The sequence below is a fragment of the Poecile atricapillus genome, chromosome 5 (assembly GCF_030490865.1).
Source record: "Poecile atricapillus isolate bPoeAtr1 chromosome 5, bPoeAtr1.hap1, whole genome shotgun sequence".
Classification (NCBI taxonomy): domain Eukaryota; kingdom Metazoa; phylum Chordata; class Aves; order Passeriformes; family Paridae; genus Poecile; species Poecile atricapillus.
This window is the reverse complement of record NC_081253.1, coordinates 33,009,263-33,028,655: the sequence shown is the minus strand read 5'-3', so window position 1 is coordinate 33,028,655 and position 19,393 is coordinate 33,009,263. Positions and strand designations below refer to the sequence as shown.

General features: G+C 37.9%; 1 protein-coding gene across 3 annotated transcripts in view; it reads right to left on the bottom strand.

The window, feature by feature from the left end:
• Positions 1–19,393, bottom strand: part of DIP2A (disco interacting protein 2 homolog A) — a 74,436-nt gene that overhangs the window by 42,666 nt on the left and 12,377 nt on the right. For all 3 annotated transcript variants that reach the window (XR_009277742.1, XM_058839793.1, XM_058839794.1), the window contains exons 2-3: positions 9,031–9,102; positions 2,396–2,515 (exon numbers count right to left, since the gene is read on the bottom strand). Coding sequence is in view for 2 of the 3 variants with exons in the window: in XM_058839793.1 (XP_058695776.1) it covers positions 2,396–2,515; positions 9,031–9,102 (192 nt within the window). In the remaining variant the exon portion in view is untranslated. The remainder of the gene's footprint in view (positions 1–2,395; positions 2,516–9,030; positions 9,103–19,393) is intronic.

Below are 19,393 nucleotides of genomic sequence, written 5' to 3'. Positions count from 1 at the left end.
ACATTTATAGGCTGACCAGTGTCCTTGCTGCTCATGGATTTCAAAATACCAACAGGTAAAGCAATAAGAACTTTTTTGGGTGGGATGGGGAGAGGACCTGGAAAAAGGTAAAATCCATGGCTTGAGATATGAACAATAACATCTGAAGTAAATTAAAATGTAATAGTAATGATGATGTTCATAATAAAAAAATAATAATAGAACACGAAAAAATAATAATATATAAGCATTATTCTCACTATAAATCCTAAATACAGTATTGCACCAGCTATTAAGAAGAGAATTAACACTATTCCATCTGAAGCCTGGACAGCAGGCCTGTATTTATCAACAGTATTCACTGTTGGAATTTTTCTGATAATATTTACTGTTTGAAGACAAGTATCTGGGGATGATAAAAACATACAGTGGATTTAAATACACAACTCTTCTGTGAAACTATCAAAAAAAGTGCTTACCAAGAGTAAATGACAGATTAATTGTATAAAAGACAGAACTGTTTCATTTCCTTGCTTATTTTAAGTAATTTATGTTGATGGTTCTTAAGTACCTAAGATTGCTCCAGAAAGAGATCCTGTTCTAGGAAAAGATGCATTTTCCCCTCATCAACTACTCTTGAGAAAGACATAGATGAGATTTGAAGAAAGGAAAACAAGAAATAAAGACTGAAGGGAAAGAAAAAGGAAGAAACAATACTGTCCCCTCCCCATAAGAGTCTAAAGAATAAGTAAGGTGTGAGATTGAGGAAAGGAGGCTGAGGCTGGTTATCCCTCATAATAGTCAAGGTGTGTCAGCACATAGGGAAGTTAAAAAATGGAACAATGTCTAGCTCTTTGATGAGATAAAGAAGCCAATCACTAATGCAGCAAATGTGAAGATTTTTTTTTTCTTAAACTACAGAAGAAAGATGGGAATAGATATTGGCATCTGAAAGCCACATCTACATTTCCTTGTACAGACCTAAATAAGTTTAACCTAAACTGAGTCAAACAAAGCCGTCACTATTTGGTTTTGGTACCATCTGAGCATATTAAGCCTTGTCATTTATCACTAATAGGAGAAAGAGAACCAATTATGTGTGTTGTAACTAAGAACTTTCCAAATTTCCAAGTAAAGAACTTGTTTCTTCTAGGCAGAAATATTTAATGAAACATTAGTTTGGGGAGCAGTGACAGGAAACCACAGAAGGACACGGTAGTGCCCACCAAGGACTACCTCCCAAGGATTTCCTTAGTTGTGCTCTTCTTGTAGATTTTTATTTCTGTTAGTTTAACAATGGCACATCTTACTCTCATTATTTTCTATAATATTATTTTCTAGAACATATTTCTTTAATTTAATATTTTAAAAAATATTTTTCAATATAATTAACTAATTACAACACTATGCAATATTTCCTGGCATTCAGAAGTTTCTTCTCTGTGTAGCTGAATAGAGGCACCTTTCCCAGGAGTTTGTATATATCTACAGAATATTTAAGAAGTCTCATTCATCATTCAATTAGCCCTAAAGAATGTACAAGGCACAACTTCATCTCAGGAGCAAGGTTTTACATATCAGCAGGGCAAACAGGATGCAATCAGCACTCTGCCCAAGCAGTGGCAAGACAAGGTGACCCAAGACCAGCCTCCTGTTAAGGATGTGCAGTGCATGCCATCACTTACACTTCTCATCCCCAAACCCAAGACGTGGAATTACCCTGCACAACAAACAGAAAAATATCCAGCTACAAGTCCAAGAGTATTTAGGAGAGAAAAGCTTCCAAACACCTGTTCTTCCTCACTACTGTGACAAGGAATTTCACAGGGAAATGGTGCACTTCAACCACCTGAAAAGTAACAATGGGAACAGGATGCAATGAGGATATCAGTATTTTCACACAATTTTCCAAAACAGGTTTGTCACTGTGGTGTCCATTTAAAATGAAGTAGAATATCCATTGTGACACTTCCTTTTTTGTGCACTTGCTTTAAACCAGGAAATATTTGAAAGAAAGCTACAATAAATATATAACCTTGCTTTAACAAAATAACCCAAACATGCAAGCAAAAAAAATCCCACACACTGTAGTCTTCAAAATTTTTAAGTAACTGTTCTACAGACTGGAAACCCAATTCTGTTTTCTCAGCAAATATGAAAAAGCTGTTGAGGTAAAGGTAAAATTCACAACAAGAAACACATCAGAAGACAGGTCTACAGTCTCCTTCCCTTCTTGCATTTCCTCCAGGCCGGATTCAAACAAAACCACTCGTGTATCAAAACAAAAAGATACTTGAAAGACATTCATTATCTCTTCCCCTCTTCCAAAGCTTTCTGTGTAGGTGCAGGTACCATTTTACAGGTATACTTTTCCTCTTAGGACATGTGATGGCTCAGCTGTATCTGTGTCCCTTACCAGATCGGAAACGTTCGTCCCTTGAGTTGGTGGATCGGGATTTCTGCTGTTTGGATACCGCAGGAGCAGCTTGGGAAGAGCCTGGGACTCTGTTCTCTGCTTGCAGGGATGGATCCACACCTGAAACACAGTTTATTTTAGTACAAACTCGGCTTTGCAAATACAGTATCTCCATGTCTACATTGTTTCACTACCCTTGATACTTACTCATAAATTCAACTGCTGCAAGACAGTACCTTTAAAAAGCGCTCATCTTCTACCTGCATTTTAATCCCATTCAATCTATACCCACCATTTAATAGAGCAATACTCAGAAGATTCATATTTTACAAAAATGCTGCAACTCTCTAATAAAACCTTTGCAGATATTAATGCAGAGTTACTGTCAGCTTTAGCCATATAAAAGCTCCCGCTGTAATCTAAGTTGTCTGGGTGCTCCACGTACTCCTGAAACAATGACAGACCTTCCCAGCCTCACACAAGGTAACAAAAATAACAGGAACTGAACCATTCTCTACTTGTTTGCTCTGCACCTTATTAGAAAAGGGCTCTGATAACCCAGAGCAGTTGCTTACGTTTAGGCTGGCTAATATTCAGGAAGATGAATCTCAATTTTACATTGTAACAAGAATAACATTGTAACAGGAATAAAAAAATCCAAGGGGTTGACAGTAACCATTAAATATCCACTATCACTTCCTGATCCCCAAAATGAGGGGGACCCCCCCTGCTGGCTCTTGAGCCATCAAGGACTATATAAATTTGGACTAGGAACTTCCATTTGCAATTTTATTATACATCCACACTTTTAAATGCAATGTAAAAATTCCAACGCAGTTGGAAGGTTTTTTGCATAATCCTAACATAAATTTAGCTTAGTGCTGTGTTTTACAATGAACTTTCCTCATGTAAGACCTACTGCATCAAGCTCACTGTATTTACTCAGTCTCTCGTACCACACCGGGCTGAATATATCTTTCCTTTCACTCCTTCCTTCCCTTGAAGAGAATTCCTTACTCTTCCCATTTGCAGTCTTGTAGTAACTACAAAGCTTTGAAATCAGGACTTGTAAGAGTCCATTTTCCACTCTGTGATCCCCTGTGGGAGGAAAATAATCTGGAAAATGAGCTGACTGGTATAATCCATCAGCAGATGACAACCTGCATGTGGGATGTCCTGAGTGCAACCCGAGTACTGCTGCATGGCTGCACCAATGCTTGGGGCACGAGGAGCAGGGAAGAGGTGACACATAACAGGAGTGTATGACCAACTCCAAAACCAGGACACTCTCCTCCTCTCAAGACTAAGATCAGATTTTTGTGAATCAGAGGTATTGTGATGAAGTATGTATAAGTGAATCTCAGAAGTTCCTTTGAAATTAGGATGAGGCATGAAATCCTTGGCACTGTTAGAAACAACTCAGTTTCTTCAGACTAAGTCTCCCTTCTTGCTTTCTCAAAGTAGGTTTCATTTCATAGTGCAAAAACACCAACAAAGAATCTGAAAAGTGTCACTTTTGGGCAGAAACAGTAAGATATCTGACTCTTAGGCTACATATCTATGTGCCAGTAAAATGCCGTTCCACGAGCTAGGTGAGCTTTTTCATTTATTCTCCTACTATGCAAACCACTACCTTAGCCTTTAGCAAAAGCAGGTGGGTAATTAGGCCAAGTTTCCTCACTCACACCAACACCTTTACAGAAAAGACATATACTAAAGGCACTTGATCCATTATCACTGCATTTTCTCCATTTTTAACTTGCCCAAAGCTAGCAAGAATGAAGTCACCTTAAAGAGGCTGCTTGTTCCAATTAACTGAACAATCTGCTTCTACAGGATGAAATTAATATTTGAATTATTCCTGTATTTGTCCATCCACAAGCACTGGGGAATTAAGACTAATACTGGCATTTCAAACAATTCTCATTTATACAAGTAAAAAATTATTTTACTATAAGAACAGTGAAGAGCTGCCAGGACAAGGAAGATTCTCTGCTGGCATCACTGGGGAGGATGTACAGCTAAAGATACCAGGTAGGTAGAGATCAAATTTCCAAAACATAATGTATTAAAGAGCTCTGTAGAGCAGAGAAGGGAAGAGGAAGACCAAAGAGGAAACTCCAGACTCTTTGTACATTATCAAATCTTTCTGCAGCTATTGAATTGGGTCTGGAAGTAAGAAAAGAACAAATTACAGCGGCCAGGTTCAAAGTGTGAAAAGAAAGGAAAAGGTTTGACAAAGCAGAAAATCCAAAAAGTGGAGGTCTGGCTTTGGGGCAGTTACTGAGTATCCAATCCTCACTCAAGACCACAGTTCAATGTTATCATCCTTTACTGTCATATCAGAACATATTACCTGCTGTACACACTTTTTCTGTCTTCAAGATCCAAAACTAAATGTTCAGCTCTTCCAGATTAGAGGGACTAAAAGAGGGTTTACCCAATGTAATTTATTTCCCAGAATAAGGTATTAGAAACTCAAGAGATTAGAAATAATAAAGGTAACCAAAAGGCATTATCTTTTGACAATCTTCCATGATTCTGTAACATTTTGCTCTACTCAAGGAAGTAAATTCCAGCTCATAAGCTTCCACTTGAAGCACATGAAACTATTTTAAGGGCATTAACACCTTCTGTTCAAGGAAGCATGAAACAGCAGCAAGGAACACAAAAGCAGAGAAGACACTTGTTATAAATTCAGTGAAACCAAATACAAGTCAGGATTTGGATCCAATTCAGAGAATCCAAACAGTGACTAAACCATTTCAATGAAAATACCCATAAGCAAGAGACACACTTATTTAGACACTATGACAGACTGGTAAGCAGAACACCTACATGGCATTAGCTAGAACTTAAATTTCTCAAAATAATAGTCCATTTTAAGCAGCAGTTCAGGAAGTGCTTCACAAGCAGCCCAGCACTCCTAATTTAAAAGGATGTGCACTGAATTGAAAAGGCACAGGAATTGCAATCTCTTGGTATTTTGAGAAACTGTGAGCAATGAAGCTATAAACTGCTTTTTCAACTAGTCCACGTGAACACATTTTCACGTACCTCATTTAAACCAAGTACACCAAGACCCAACCAAATTAGCCAATTAAAATTTGGACATCTTTTGATCACAGTCATTATACCCATAGTATAAAGTAGGATTTTTAACTTTATAGCACCAAGAAAGGTCCTTCTATGTTTTTCCTTTAAATTATAAGAAATTATAAAGCTTTTGGAGACTCCAAGACACCAGAGTAAGTTGCACATTCCTTAAACATGAAACTACAGATACTAAGTACTATAAGGGTATGTAAACTCATCCCAATCTAATTGAATGGGAGGGTGATTTGTGGGTACGTCTTACCCACAAAGACATAAAACCAAAAACCACAGTTATACAGAATCATGGAGCAATCCAGGTTGGAGGGACCTTGAAGATCACCTGGGCCAGCCAGGAATAGAATATGTATGTTCCTGGTAGCAGCAGAAACAGAGACATAAAACCATGAAAATGTAAGAAAAATAGAAGGATGGGACATGCCAGCCTCAACCAAAATTAGAGATGGTTTAATCATCATTTTCCATTAAAATGAAGATTTGAAAATGGCTAACATTTCAATTTTGCTGGAGCAGAAATGATAATAATAAAAGAAAGTAATTTTAGAGTGGAATCACTCTGACACCAGAGGAGAAACAAAGTCACCCACCAAGGTGTTTATCTAGCACTAACTAAACCCATTGAATTAATTTCCAGGGACTGCCCTGTAAAGCAGCACCAGGACACCAACTGTAATTGCAACCTCATTTACACAGCTGAAGAGGCAACTTGAAAATGACCAGCAACACTGAAAAAAGGTCAGTAAGAAAGCAAGATAATCAGGAAACAACCATCACAAGGCAGGAGTTTTACTTGAGATATTAGAAAGGAAGCTTAAGACCATCAGGACAGGACACTCACTGTAAATGCTGCTTATTTTCTTGTGTTATTTCTGAATGTTGTTACATCCCAGCTCTACCCACATTCAAAATCACCCTCTGCCATGTATCTGATGTTATCCATCACTCAGAAGCTTCACCATGCAGCATGCCAGATTGCCTACAGATATAATTAATTATTTCCTCAGAGTTTTATCTGTAATTTGCATGCAGAGGTTGACTGAGGAAGCCAATTACTGACTGTTAAATTTTACTTCATTAAAATAATTAATTACTGTTTAATGCTTGCTATTACTCAACATTTGTTTTTGATTTTGCACAGTGCACTTTGTTGGATCAGTGAAAAATAACTCATTCTAGTTATTATTTCCATATAACTACACTGTTCTATGGTTCCTAAGCTAAATCTTGACATTTTCACTAACTCTTCATCACTGCAGATTTAGAATTTTAGAATACAAAACAATCTACAGGAATGAGACTCTTGAATCACAAGATGTTCTGCTTAATTTTCCTGTTAATTGAAAATGTGCTTTGCAGCCACTTGTGTATTTTTCTGTTCAGCAAACCCTCTGTGGGGTTGTTCAGCACTGTCTGGCTAATGATTTGGCTCCCCACAGATTCAGCTGTACAGTGCAGCAGAACATAGCCCAATGCATTTTACATGCTATTGAGAGAGCAGGAGTTTGCACATGATTAGTCTGTAGGTGGCAGCTGATGAGGTGAAACAGGGAAAGTTAAACTTCCTGAACTCAAACCTCTGGGCATGCAAGTACACTTTTAAGACATAAAGCTGTAGAAAGACATGATTTAGTGGTCCTGGGAATGTCAAATCATAGAGCAATAACTCAGCAAATGTAAAATGCTGACATTCATCAGTCTGCAAAAACTTGATGGATACTGAATCCTATCAAGAATGCTGCAATTAAATTGTTAATGATAAAAAAATTTCTGCAGGCTCAAAGCCTTTGGGACTCCCACACACTATTCTGAGCCATGCTGAAGCTGTGTCAATTAAGAAATTTCAAGTTAGAACTGGGTTAATGGAACATATGTCAGGAAACTGAAACAGGCAGTCAGCTTCATGTTTTAGGCAAATTTTATCTTTTTGCCAGAGCATCATTCTTTGTGCTCAGAGGCAGAGTCTATTCATTTTTTTAGTATATTAAAGCTAGATCCCTGTCAGCTTAATGCTAAACTAGGCAGAAGTGGTAAAAAAAGACCAGGTAATCTGGTATTTCTTTGAAAATGTGGTATCGAGCAAGTAGGACAAACCAAAGGATTTGCTGACTCATTAAGCTACTGCTTAAGGAGATTAAGGAAAATATAGCTGAACAAGGAGAAACATCTTTAAGCAGCTGAAAATCTAAACTTACTTTAACGAGTATGGCAGACAGAGTACTGGAGTTCTGTAAGCTATGCTTAAGAGTTCACAACTTGAATATTTGTGCAAACAGCCTTTTGAGAGCTGACAAGGAAAAAATATGAAGTAAAACCCCCACTGTCAATAGAAAGGAGTGAAGGGAGAGTAAATCAAAGGTGATGAGAGATTAAGCAAGAGACAGAAATCCAAAGACATGACTTTCTAGGAGACAAAGTGCATTGACAGAATATTTCTAGTAATTGTAAATCCTTAGTCAAAATTCATACTTCACCTGTTCTCAGAATCTTTAACAAAGCTGAGTTAGAGGACATGGTATTTTGAACAGAAAATAGAGACAGTTCTTTCCAGAAAAATGGTGTAAGGAGGAAAAGCTGTGGCAGGTGAGGCTAGAGCTTGCTGCTGACTGTCAGTCATACTAAAAATCCAAACTGCTTCTTTGCAAGGAACAAGCCATTTTAAAGAGATGAATTTGGTTCTGCTTGGCTTACAGAGATTAAAAATTTGCTAAGGAAAAACCTACATCTATTCTTAAAAAAAAACCCAACACAAATGAAAACAAAAACCATAAAAAATAAATCTGTGCTAAGAACCCCCATGATGAAACACCAGATTACATTCTGACTGTTCAACACTGTCTCAGTTTACAGTGTCTCATTGCTTCCACTCACCTTGGTTTTCTTCTCTTACCTTAAAATCTGTCAAACTATTGAAAATTGGGGGATTATAGAACACCAAAGCTCAGTGGCAGCATAACAGCCCTAACCTCGAGTGATTTCGGTGTCCTAGTATAAAAATAAATTTTAAAGAAAGTTGGCCACTTAGGTTTTGGCTGTGGACGATGAAGTCTGATAATAACCAGCTTCAGAAGTAATAGTGTATAATAAAAAAAGTCAGTGCTTAGAAGAAACAGAGGGGGTGAGGGAGTGTGTGGAAATGGGGTGAAGCACAGGGCAAATGTAAAAAACAGCACATTAAAACATGAGAGTGAGGGCTACTGAGTATTTTCATTTAATGAAAGCAGCCAGTTTGCTTTTAGCAATAACTATTCATTTCTAAAGTTATCCTAAAGTCTTAGACATAGTTGTCAAACTGAAGTTTGCTGACAAAAGTTACCATTTAACATTTCTTATAAAACTATAAAAAAATATATATTTCAGGCTTTTTCCTTCCTCTGCACTTCTCTGTGACAGCCATTTCCCACTGCTGGTTAGATACAATATCAAACACTATTATAATTAATCCTGTCTTTTTAGTGAGAACTTATCCATTTCATATTTTCACAGGTTTGGCACAAAGGTGTAATTTCCATGCAGTTTCTCACCTTGAATTAGTGGTATGTACCGTGCTAAGAGCTTTGCCCTCTTCTTTTCATATCCTTTCTGAGTGATGTCTCCTAAAGAAAAAAAGAAATAAACACATGTTTGGAAATTCTACATTTAAATCTTTGCATCAAGCACATTCTATCCGCAACATATTGGTGAAAGAGTTTAACAAAGCAAATTATGCAGGGAAAAACACACCAAAAAAAAGGCATTAATTACATATATATGGATTCAGCCTACCTCTGGCCAAGCAGAAATCCTGCTACTCAGTCAGATTTTACACAGAAGAATTCTTACTCTTTATTTTAAAATTATTCTCATGTACTTTCCTTAATCCTTAAGGACTGTGTTTAATTTTTTACTTAATATTCTTAATTTCCTCAAATATCCGCCTCACCCTTATATCAGAGAACACTAACAGACACAAAGTAATTTCTCTTTGCCATCCCCAACCTCCATCCAAGTTAATGTGCATCACTTAAAGCTATTGACACTCTCCCAAAACAAGCAATGGGAGTTCAAAGACATGGTTCAAAATAGGTAAGAAAAATAAATGAACATCCTGGAGTGCTACAACCACTGCTCGTATTTCAAACTACAATCTGTCAGTTTTTTTCATAAACCCATGTAAATATTATACATAAAATTTGGACACAAGACAGAAATTACCATTTTTCTAGAGCGGGGAAAAGAATCAGCAGAAGAAATACACAGAAATATAGTTTTTATTTATATATAGTATTATTATATCAAAATGAGAATTATATCAAACTAAAACAAAGCACCACAAATGCCCAAGCAGATTTGTCTGCCTGGGAACAGGTAGTCAAAATGACAAACTACACTTTTTATGAAAAAAGGAAAAGGATACCAGAAGAGATGCATCATTTTCAGTTATGGAAGAAAAAAACCAACCCAATCCAATAAACAAGAAGCACCATTAAAAAGAACAGTTTTTCTTAAGCCAGAAATAATTTGCTCAGCAAATTCTTTAAGGATCAATACTGTACCTTACACAAATGTGCTGCACTGTAGTCCAAGTGAAGATATCAATTTGCACAGCTTCATAAATGCTCCACATAATCCTTATCCCAACCCTCAGTGCAGCTCAGCCTCTGCCAGGTACCACCCAACTGCACAGGTAAGCCATGGAAGCACTGATCACAACACAACAGGGTTGAAGAGAGAGTCCAATTTAAACCAGAGCACTTCACACGCCGGCATTTGCTGCACTTGGAAATCCTTTCATTTTCCTGGAATGCTGACTTGAAGGACTTTCCTTCAATGAGGTTAAGCAAAGGATGAAGTCAAAAGCATCTCTGCTGCTTTCTGCAGTGCTGTGGCAGGTTGAGCTGTGCTGCCCAGCCAAGCTGGGCTTTGTTCCTCTCTCCAAAGCCTGGGGCTGGGGCTCTCCCTGACAACTGTCCCCTCCCTTGCCCCCAGAGCCTCAGGGGGATTTACCCATCATATGGGTTTTTTGTGATCCCTCATTTCTTCCAAAAAGAGCCACTTTGCCACATCTGGTACACTGGGGCCACAGCTGCTGTCATTTAGCCTCATTTTATCCTGAGTTACTGGATTACACAAAAGCAATCTGAGGTTCCTTGGCCTCAGCAAAGGACCTGGGGAGGCTGCATAAAGCCAGACACTGGGCTGAGCTGTTAGAGCTCTGTTTGGAAGAGATCTTTACTTGAAATATCTTAAGTATCATAAAATATATGTAGTAAAATATGTCAGAAGTGCCAGGAAAATTAATCTAGACAGAGATGAAAGTATTAGCATTTCTTAATATGATCTATAAAAATATATTCTTCATTAGTACACATAAGAATCTGTTATGCAGTTACACTGACTCTACCCAGGCCTGGTTCTATTCCAATATGTTAGCACTAGACCTAACAGAATCCTAATGCCAAATTCACTAAACAGAACTGAGAATGGATCTGTGAGAGCATGGCACTTGCTAAAGACACGGAAATGGCTCCTGGTCCCCAGTTTGCAGAGCTCAAGAGCAGAAACATTTCTAAATGAACTGACTGTACATTAAACATGGATGAACCTAACCAGCTGGATCAGCTCTGCCAGATGAAACCTTTAAGAACTGCACTGTTTGGTCATTGGTGAGCACACTCACAATCACAGGTCCATCACCTTGACTGCAGAAATCTTTGCCAGTTCCTTCAGGATAAAGTCACAGGCATGAACATTGGTTCTGCCTGCAGAGGTGGCTCCTGGAAAGCAGGCAAGTTGCCAGTCTAAAACATAAACTCACATGTCATCTGTAGAAATATTTAAAGCATATCCCCCATGTTTCTGGGATAGGCTGTCATTGTATTTGAAAAGTTGGTGGAGGTGGAAGAATCAATTCAGCAGACATCCTTGCTAATTCTACGTCTTAAACAACCTTTTTAAAAAAGTCCCTGAAGATGAACCAAAGATGAAAATACAAGTCCTTTACGATAAACTGTAGGAACTTTGGATAAGACGGGAGAAGGTTAAGGAACCATTTCAGAAATTAAACAGTCTAAAGAAAACTGGAAGTGATTTGGGACATATATTCTCCATATGCACACCTGTGAGCATCAATCTGGGACACACAGGTGTGCCACCAAAAAATTCTGCCCGTGACAGTTCAACAATCACTTTTATTTAACCCACAAGCTTTTATCACCACCTAAATCTAGGAACCAGAACAACTCCTCCAAACCTACTACTAGTACCCATTCCCAGATGTGGTTACCTGGTACATGTTCTCCAGATACTACATTTGTGTAAATCAGGCAAAAGCCAAACTGATCAGCAGGTAATAAAGGAAGTAGAAGAGGAAAACCATTACTTGCAATCAAAAAAAGTTTTGGCTCTCCAAACTATACAGCAGCCAACACTTGCAACCATGACTGAGATATGGGCTCTGGTAGGTCTGTGCCTATTACATCTGGTAGGTCAACAGATACCTTAATTTAGTTTGCATATTGAGCTAAGTGAAGTGTGAAAACACCTTGATTGGAATCTTTCATATTACAGCAATCTCTTTAAAATGGAAATGACATCTGATCACTTCATATGGTGATGCAGTTAACTAAGCCAATAGCAATTCTATTTCAAAGCCCCTATTTGAAACGTCCTGAGAATATCACAATGCCTTTGTGTCATAATTTGGCATCCACAACCTCAGGACCAGGCCAACCAGGAATTTTGTGGCAAAATTCAAATAGGGACGGGTGCGACAAGGATATCTGAAAAGTAAGAGTTTAATGGCAAACAAAAGGGAGCAAAAGCCATACACAGCATAGGGATGATCCTCAAAGACCTGGCAGTGGGTCAAACATCACAGTATATATAATACAAGTAATCAATCATGAATGAGAACCACAAACACTACCATATATGTCAAACATGCAATCATTAATGAGAACTCAAAACATAACCTGATATAGAACTAACATATTAACACAGCTATACCCACAGTCCTGTTCTCTTTGCTATAACCTAACTAGATGTTTCCTATGGCCTTAAATCAATTGTTAACTCAGGTTGGCCAACTTCCACACCCTTAATGCAGTATTAGAAGTTTAGCATGACTTCACTAAAAATGTATGTTACTGGTAATTCTTAATTTGCAGCAGGACTTGCATCCCTTTGAGGGAGTTTAAGTTAAGTACAAAACTTGTGTGATGTAAAAGTGGCAGCATGGAGATGTACAACTATATAAATGTAGAATTTCCTTAAACCTTTGCACATACAACAGAATCACTGAAACATCAAGTTCTAGACCCCAGGCAAATACTGACTAGCTAATTATATGTATCTTAATGACAGAAAGGGAAGGAATTTGATCAATATGTTAATAGCAAAAGATATGGTCTTCCACTCTGTTCACAATTACACAGTGGAACTATATTTTACAGTACCATTAACTGCCTATTAAATTGGGGAAGGAATTAGCAAAACCAATAAATTTAGTTTGATCAAGCCATTAGAAATTTTGCAATTAGCAAAGCAATCCAAAGTAACATTCAGAATTAGAAAATTTTAAATTAGAAATAATAAAATTCTATTCTTACACATTTACATATCACCTTTTCACCTTGAGGTTTCAAAGCAGTTGCAGGACAAAGGTCCTGCTTGTATTTTAGGACTTTAAAAACGCAAGGAGGGTGAATCCTGCAGTTCAGAGAGGATGTGCAAAGTCAGTGCATTCCAGGTTATTGTGTTCCATACAACCCCTACTTGTGAACTGTGTGTGTACGTAGGGAGAAGAGAGAGCTGCTCCTTTTAAAATCTGGAAGTGCCTGGCTTAAACACTCATTTGCTTCATCTGCCAGGAGTCAGCGTTTGACAGCATGAAAGAAGGTTAAATAACTGGATCACAAAAGCAGCCTTAGCAGCAGTTTCTAGGCCCAGTTAAGCCAAATTAATGAATTGTTCTTCCACTGCTGCGGTAAATCCTTAAGCTTGGTCTACAGGGAGACAGGAAAAGCTCTAACTCTCCCACTTCCCTTCTACGCTGCTGGAGCTCCCTGCAGAACACAGACACAGACTGACAGATGCCAGCTATGGTACACCTGGGGGTGAACAACATCTATCACACCAGCTACCACTTCCAGTTCTCATTATCACAGAAAGAGAATAACAAGGTTGGAAAAAGACCTTCAAGATCATTGAGTCCGTGATCAAAAATGCTACTTCAAAACAATCAAAATTTCAGTGTACTACAGAAATAAAAACACTCAGAGTTTCTGTTTGTCACTTCCTAGATACATCAAGGATAAAATATCAAAGTAGAATAACTGTCTGACATGTAGTAACCGACTATTATAATGAATGAGACCAGAAATAATTGCCTGAACCAAGTCATTCTATAGTATCCCCCCAAAAATTCCATGAAAACTGCCTCCAAAGATGTAAATCTAGACACAACCAGGTATGGAGGAATCATAAAGAAAAGCCTTTCTAAAGCACAGTTTCTTTTCTTTTCACATTCTTCACATACTTATTATATCAGGCAAAGTGATTAATTAACCCAATGAAGACACTTCAGACTATTTAACTTGTATGAAGCTTTATTTTTATGGTGTGTTTTTGGATGCCAGCAACATTGATTTTTTTTTTTTTTGTCCTCCACTAATATGCAAGAAGTTACCCTATCAGCCACAGATATTTTATGAGAAAAAGAGCATTTCATACTTACTACTTGCAAAAAGCTTGTATTTAAACTTTGGTAGCAACCACAAAGACCACAGCAAAGGTGCCATTTAGGCACGATGCACCACACTAAAGACTGAAGCGGACTGATACATAAATGCATGACCATGGAAATATCCAATTCATAAATGAGACCATGAAAATCATTTAAAAACACACCAGCAAACTCCAAAATACTCAAATAGCATCACAACACTCCAAATCCACCAAGTATGTTAAAAACATTCAATGAGAAGGTCTGTAACCTGCAGTGTTTACTCCATACACAAGTTATTTCAATTTGTAAACTATGAAACTTTTTCAATGAACTTCTAGATCTGGGTTTCAGATTTGATTAGTTTCCTGGCATGTCAATACCATGCCCTCAAATGCACTGTAAAACCATGCTTTTAGGGAAAAGATTTACACTTAATCTTGAAATAACTGGGGTGAGGGGGGTGGCTACTGGGCAAAATTTTATGGTGAATGCAGACACTTTGACTTCTTAAAATAAAACATTGGCATGTTTAAAAGAAAAAAAACCAATCCAAACTTCATCAGTATTCATGTTAAAACTACATAAATAACATAATACATTATAATTTTACTAATAAATCAGACCTCACTAATATATTGGGTGCATATAAGTCATCTGACATGATCACAAAGAATCAGATGAATGATTCAGAGATCCTGGCTGAACTACAGGATGATAAACTGAAAAAAAAAACCAAACCAAAAAACAAACCAGCTGAATTATTCACAGAAGGAGGCAGCAAAGCAAGCCAGCTGGTGCACACAGACATCCTCTCATGGCAGGAAAAAAACCCCATCAATCCCTATTAGAACCAGAACAGTTAAGTGCTTGCACCCTTGAGAAGCCCCAGCATGGGTCCGTCCCTGTGCTGGCTAAACTTATTTACAATTAATTTCCAGTTGCAACACTACTTATTAAGTGTATTTTCTGATGAAATGGAGCTCTCTCTGAACAGTATGAACCAAATGTTGGCAACAAAATGATGAGCAGGGAGGTTGGACCAGATGACCCACTGTGGTCCCTTCCAACCTGGCCTATTCCTTGATTCTGTGGTTTCTGCCAACTGGACCTTTTTTATCTGTTAGAAAGAGCCAAAGGAAAGCCAGGTTTGGCTGCAGTCTCAGATGCTCAAGCCCCCAGCCAGCACCTGTTTGAGGCTGAATGTAACATGCTGATCCCAGGCTGCTGCCATGGCAGGGGCTCAGCAGCAGTATTTTCTATGAAGTAAGGTTTGTTAAAACCTTATTTGTGAAATGCAGCTTTATCACAACAAAGTATTGAACACAAGAATAATTTTTAAATCAGCTGCTTAGGAACAAATCATGTTTGGGAGAAAAAGGTGAACCAATTCCAATACATATCAAACATGTTTCCAGAATGTCCCATGCAGTGATACCCATAATCAAAGGCCTGAAAAATACTTTTTTGCAGTAACATATTCTTACCAACATTAATGATGATCTGGAAGAGACAGATTGGCAGTATCTTAAGTCACTTATTCTTCCTTACCACCTCTGCCTCGTCTTTGCAATTGCTGTTTCCCAAAATATGCATATGGATATGGATTGTGTCCTGCATCTTTTGATCCTATATCCATGTATTTGATGTCATTGCCTCTAAATGTCCTTACCAAGCTACTTGGTTATTTACCTTTACTAATTCTACTGTAAGATAAAAAGTATTTGATTGTCAATTGCATGAGAAATATAAAGCACCTTTAACTAGACCAAACCTGAGAAATCTACTAAAAATGCTGCCATCTGGGAGGTGGTCACATTTATTGAATCAGAGAATGGTTTGGAGAGAAGGGGGCTTAAAGCTTATCTAGTTTCAATATCCTTCTATGGTCAGGCACACCTTACACTAAATCAGATTATTATTTATAATTCATAGTTATTATAGAATAAGTGTTATAATACCCACAATATTATTAAAGTACTATAATTTACTATGATAACAAAATTAATATAATTTATAATTCCCTTGTTGAGGTCATATCATTAAACTGCTTTTCAATTCATTCACAGTGACTTCTTACCTTTCCAGCTTCTTACTATCACATCACTTACTGCAATACATGTATTATTTTCCTGTATTCCCCCATGGGAGTTACTCAATGTCCATGCAAAAACCTGTATTCTCAAGTCTTCCCTATTCACATAGGCAGACCTCCTCCTGTCCTAGGATATGCTCATCTATTTCCTGCCAAATTACACCTCTGGTTTTCTGGTGGCCAATTTCTTACTCTTTTGAGTCTGGGAAACAGAAGACAGAAAAATACCAGTAAATTATCCAGAAAATCTGTACTAGAACAACCATGAATGTCAGACAGGCAACTCAGTTTAGGTTTTCCTTTTCCTCCTCTCATATGTGATCTATGTCCATGGATATTCACTGAGGGTTTATGTCAAATCTGGTGTGCAGCTTTGGTGCTGTCATTAATGCCAGCACTGTTGAATGGTCACTTAAATGTGCTGAAAACTCTGTCCATCATGAGAGTGGCTGAGCAGGAATGCAGCAGCAGAACTGTGAGAAACAGAAGCAGGTAGGCAAAGGGTGTGGATGCAATGGGAAGAGAGGGACCTGCTCCCTTTTGGATGCCCCAAAAATAATCGCCGATGACACATTCTTCACCAGACCCCTCAAAAATCCACAGCATAACAAAGCTTCAATTAAACAAGAAGTTTCAACAAACACCAAACAAGAAGCAACAAAACACCAAAGTTCTTCCACTTGACACCAAATAGTTCTGCTTTCCTCAAGCTCTTCCATTACAAGCAGCTTTTACCACCACAGCTCCTTAACACTGAGCACTATTAAGTAACTACAAATCATTTAATCACTTGGAATCTCTTTATTGAGATAAAAAGATTGCAAGCAATTCCCTTAAAACAATATTCATCTATGAACTTTGGAAAGTTCACATATTTGATGCCTCAACAGTGAAGGCCAGTACAAAAAACCCACCAGTGCAGTGCTACCCAATACTAACATACCACACTGAGTGTCCAGAATGCAAGCTCAAATTATTACACTTACAAATACTGGAGTACAAAATTATCAGATTTAAGCTTATCCATTCAAGTCCAACAAAGACCCTTGCGTGCAAATAGTGGGAAAATCTACATGACTACATTTATTTTTCAGCAAGACCCATGACTCATTCAAGGCACTGAGGAGACATTGTTCAATAAACAGAACATTGAATAGGTATCTTTTGTTTAATTCTTTTGCCAAGAGAGAAAAGGCTTCAGAATGCAGGAGCTCATGAACAGGAAGGTCATGGATAAAGGCAGAGATTGGTGGTACTTGTGAAGGAGAAGTTACCACCTGTTTCAACTTTTTCATCCTAAACCAGAAAATCCCTAATTGTTTATACTCAAAACAGTCTTATTCAGACATATCACAGTACGAAAAGTCACCTAATCCCGAATTCAGATCTAGTTTGAGTGTGGATTTATTTCCAATCTACTCCAAGATCATCAGCAGCACCTCTTGCTGGTGTTGAAACTTGGTAAAGCAGCAACAACCTGCTGGATGCTTGGGACTGGATGCAGGACAGAAAGCAGGACCACCCAAGGTCTTCAAAACCAAACCAAGCCACAAAAAAACCCTCAAAAAACCCCAAACCCAAGAAGAGATGCTACTGTTCACATGGAAGTCAGTACCTTCAAATATCTGCTTTCACCTTGCATAAAACTGCATTAAAATAGTATCAAGACACATGCAGAATCAAGCAATCTACTGTTGTTTTTTACTCAATCTCCTGCATTTAAGCTGAGGCAATTGGAATATATATATATATACAGATCAGTAAAGAACTGTTACCCCTTTTCCGACATCTTTGCTTGAAAGACCCTTCACTTCAAAGTTATAATAACTTGGAGGGGGAGCATCATATTTTCCATTCCAAGGGAGGCTCCTGCTTTCCTTAGCAGACCCCTGTCTTTCAAACCAAGACACCTCCAGAAGAATAAGACTGAAACCAAGAAATTCTCAAGAAATCTCAAGAAATTCTATTAATGTCAAGCGAATACAACATCCCTAAAAAAATTCTCCAAGTCACTACAGGTAGGAAAGAAAAAAGAAAAAAGAGTTACTTTCAAAGTCAGTAACTCTGCATGCAGATTTTCCTTAGGATCCTGTTGTTACCTTCTCTGTTGTGAGCAAAAAAAAAAGTTCACTACAAAAGCCACCAGTAAAGGCCCTTCCTGCAGAAGCTGGAAATCAGCAATGATATTAACATGGTGTCAAGATCCATTAAGATCTACAGAAAGATCAAAAGAAGGTTAAAGGCATCAACACAACATTCTTCTGTCAAATTACATCTTCTGTGCTTAATTCTGTGTGTATGCCTCACTTTCAATAGCCCTCAAATACCTGCTGCTCAGAATCTCTTTATAAACTCATGTATTCAAGATTCTCCAGAAATGTCATGTGAAAGCCGAGACAAAAGAAACTTTCTTGAAACACCTAAAAAACCCTCGAGTCTCAAAGGTGTAACACCAATGCCTATGAAGATAGTAACTGGATTTCCTTTAAACCTAAGTTTTCCACAGTCTCAAAATGCAACCCACTTGCATTTACCATAAAACACCAATTGCTAATTCCAATAAATACATATTACTTCACTGTTACTAAAAATGTCTACAAACTGACAAATCTGCAGAAGTTACTACACTGTCACCAGGTTTATCATCAGAAGGTAGTATGTAACCACGATTTTTTTGGGGTTTGGCAGGTTACCCTCCCTTCTGGTCACAATGTAAAAGCATTGTGCTTACAGAAATATCTCCATTTAAATTACTCTGAACTATGTTTTGCTGAAGATATTTTTACTAATTACAAAACGGCAACATTAACTTCAAGTGAACTGTCATACCACCCTTCTAGCCCAAAATTTGGCAATGGTCTTTACACAGCATCAGGTAACAATTTCACTGCAATCATTCTCCCAAATATGACACCCACTGATGAGGGCCACAAAGTAAGTTCTCAAGTTTTCCAGCTTGTAGCTTCCCTTATGAAAGGGCACTGAGAACCTATTTCATGTGATGAACACAATTTTGATAGCATCAGTACTGCATGAGTCATCAATCGATCTCACAGTCCCCTTCCATCACCCCAGGGAATTATCTCAT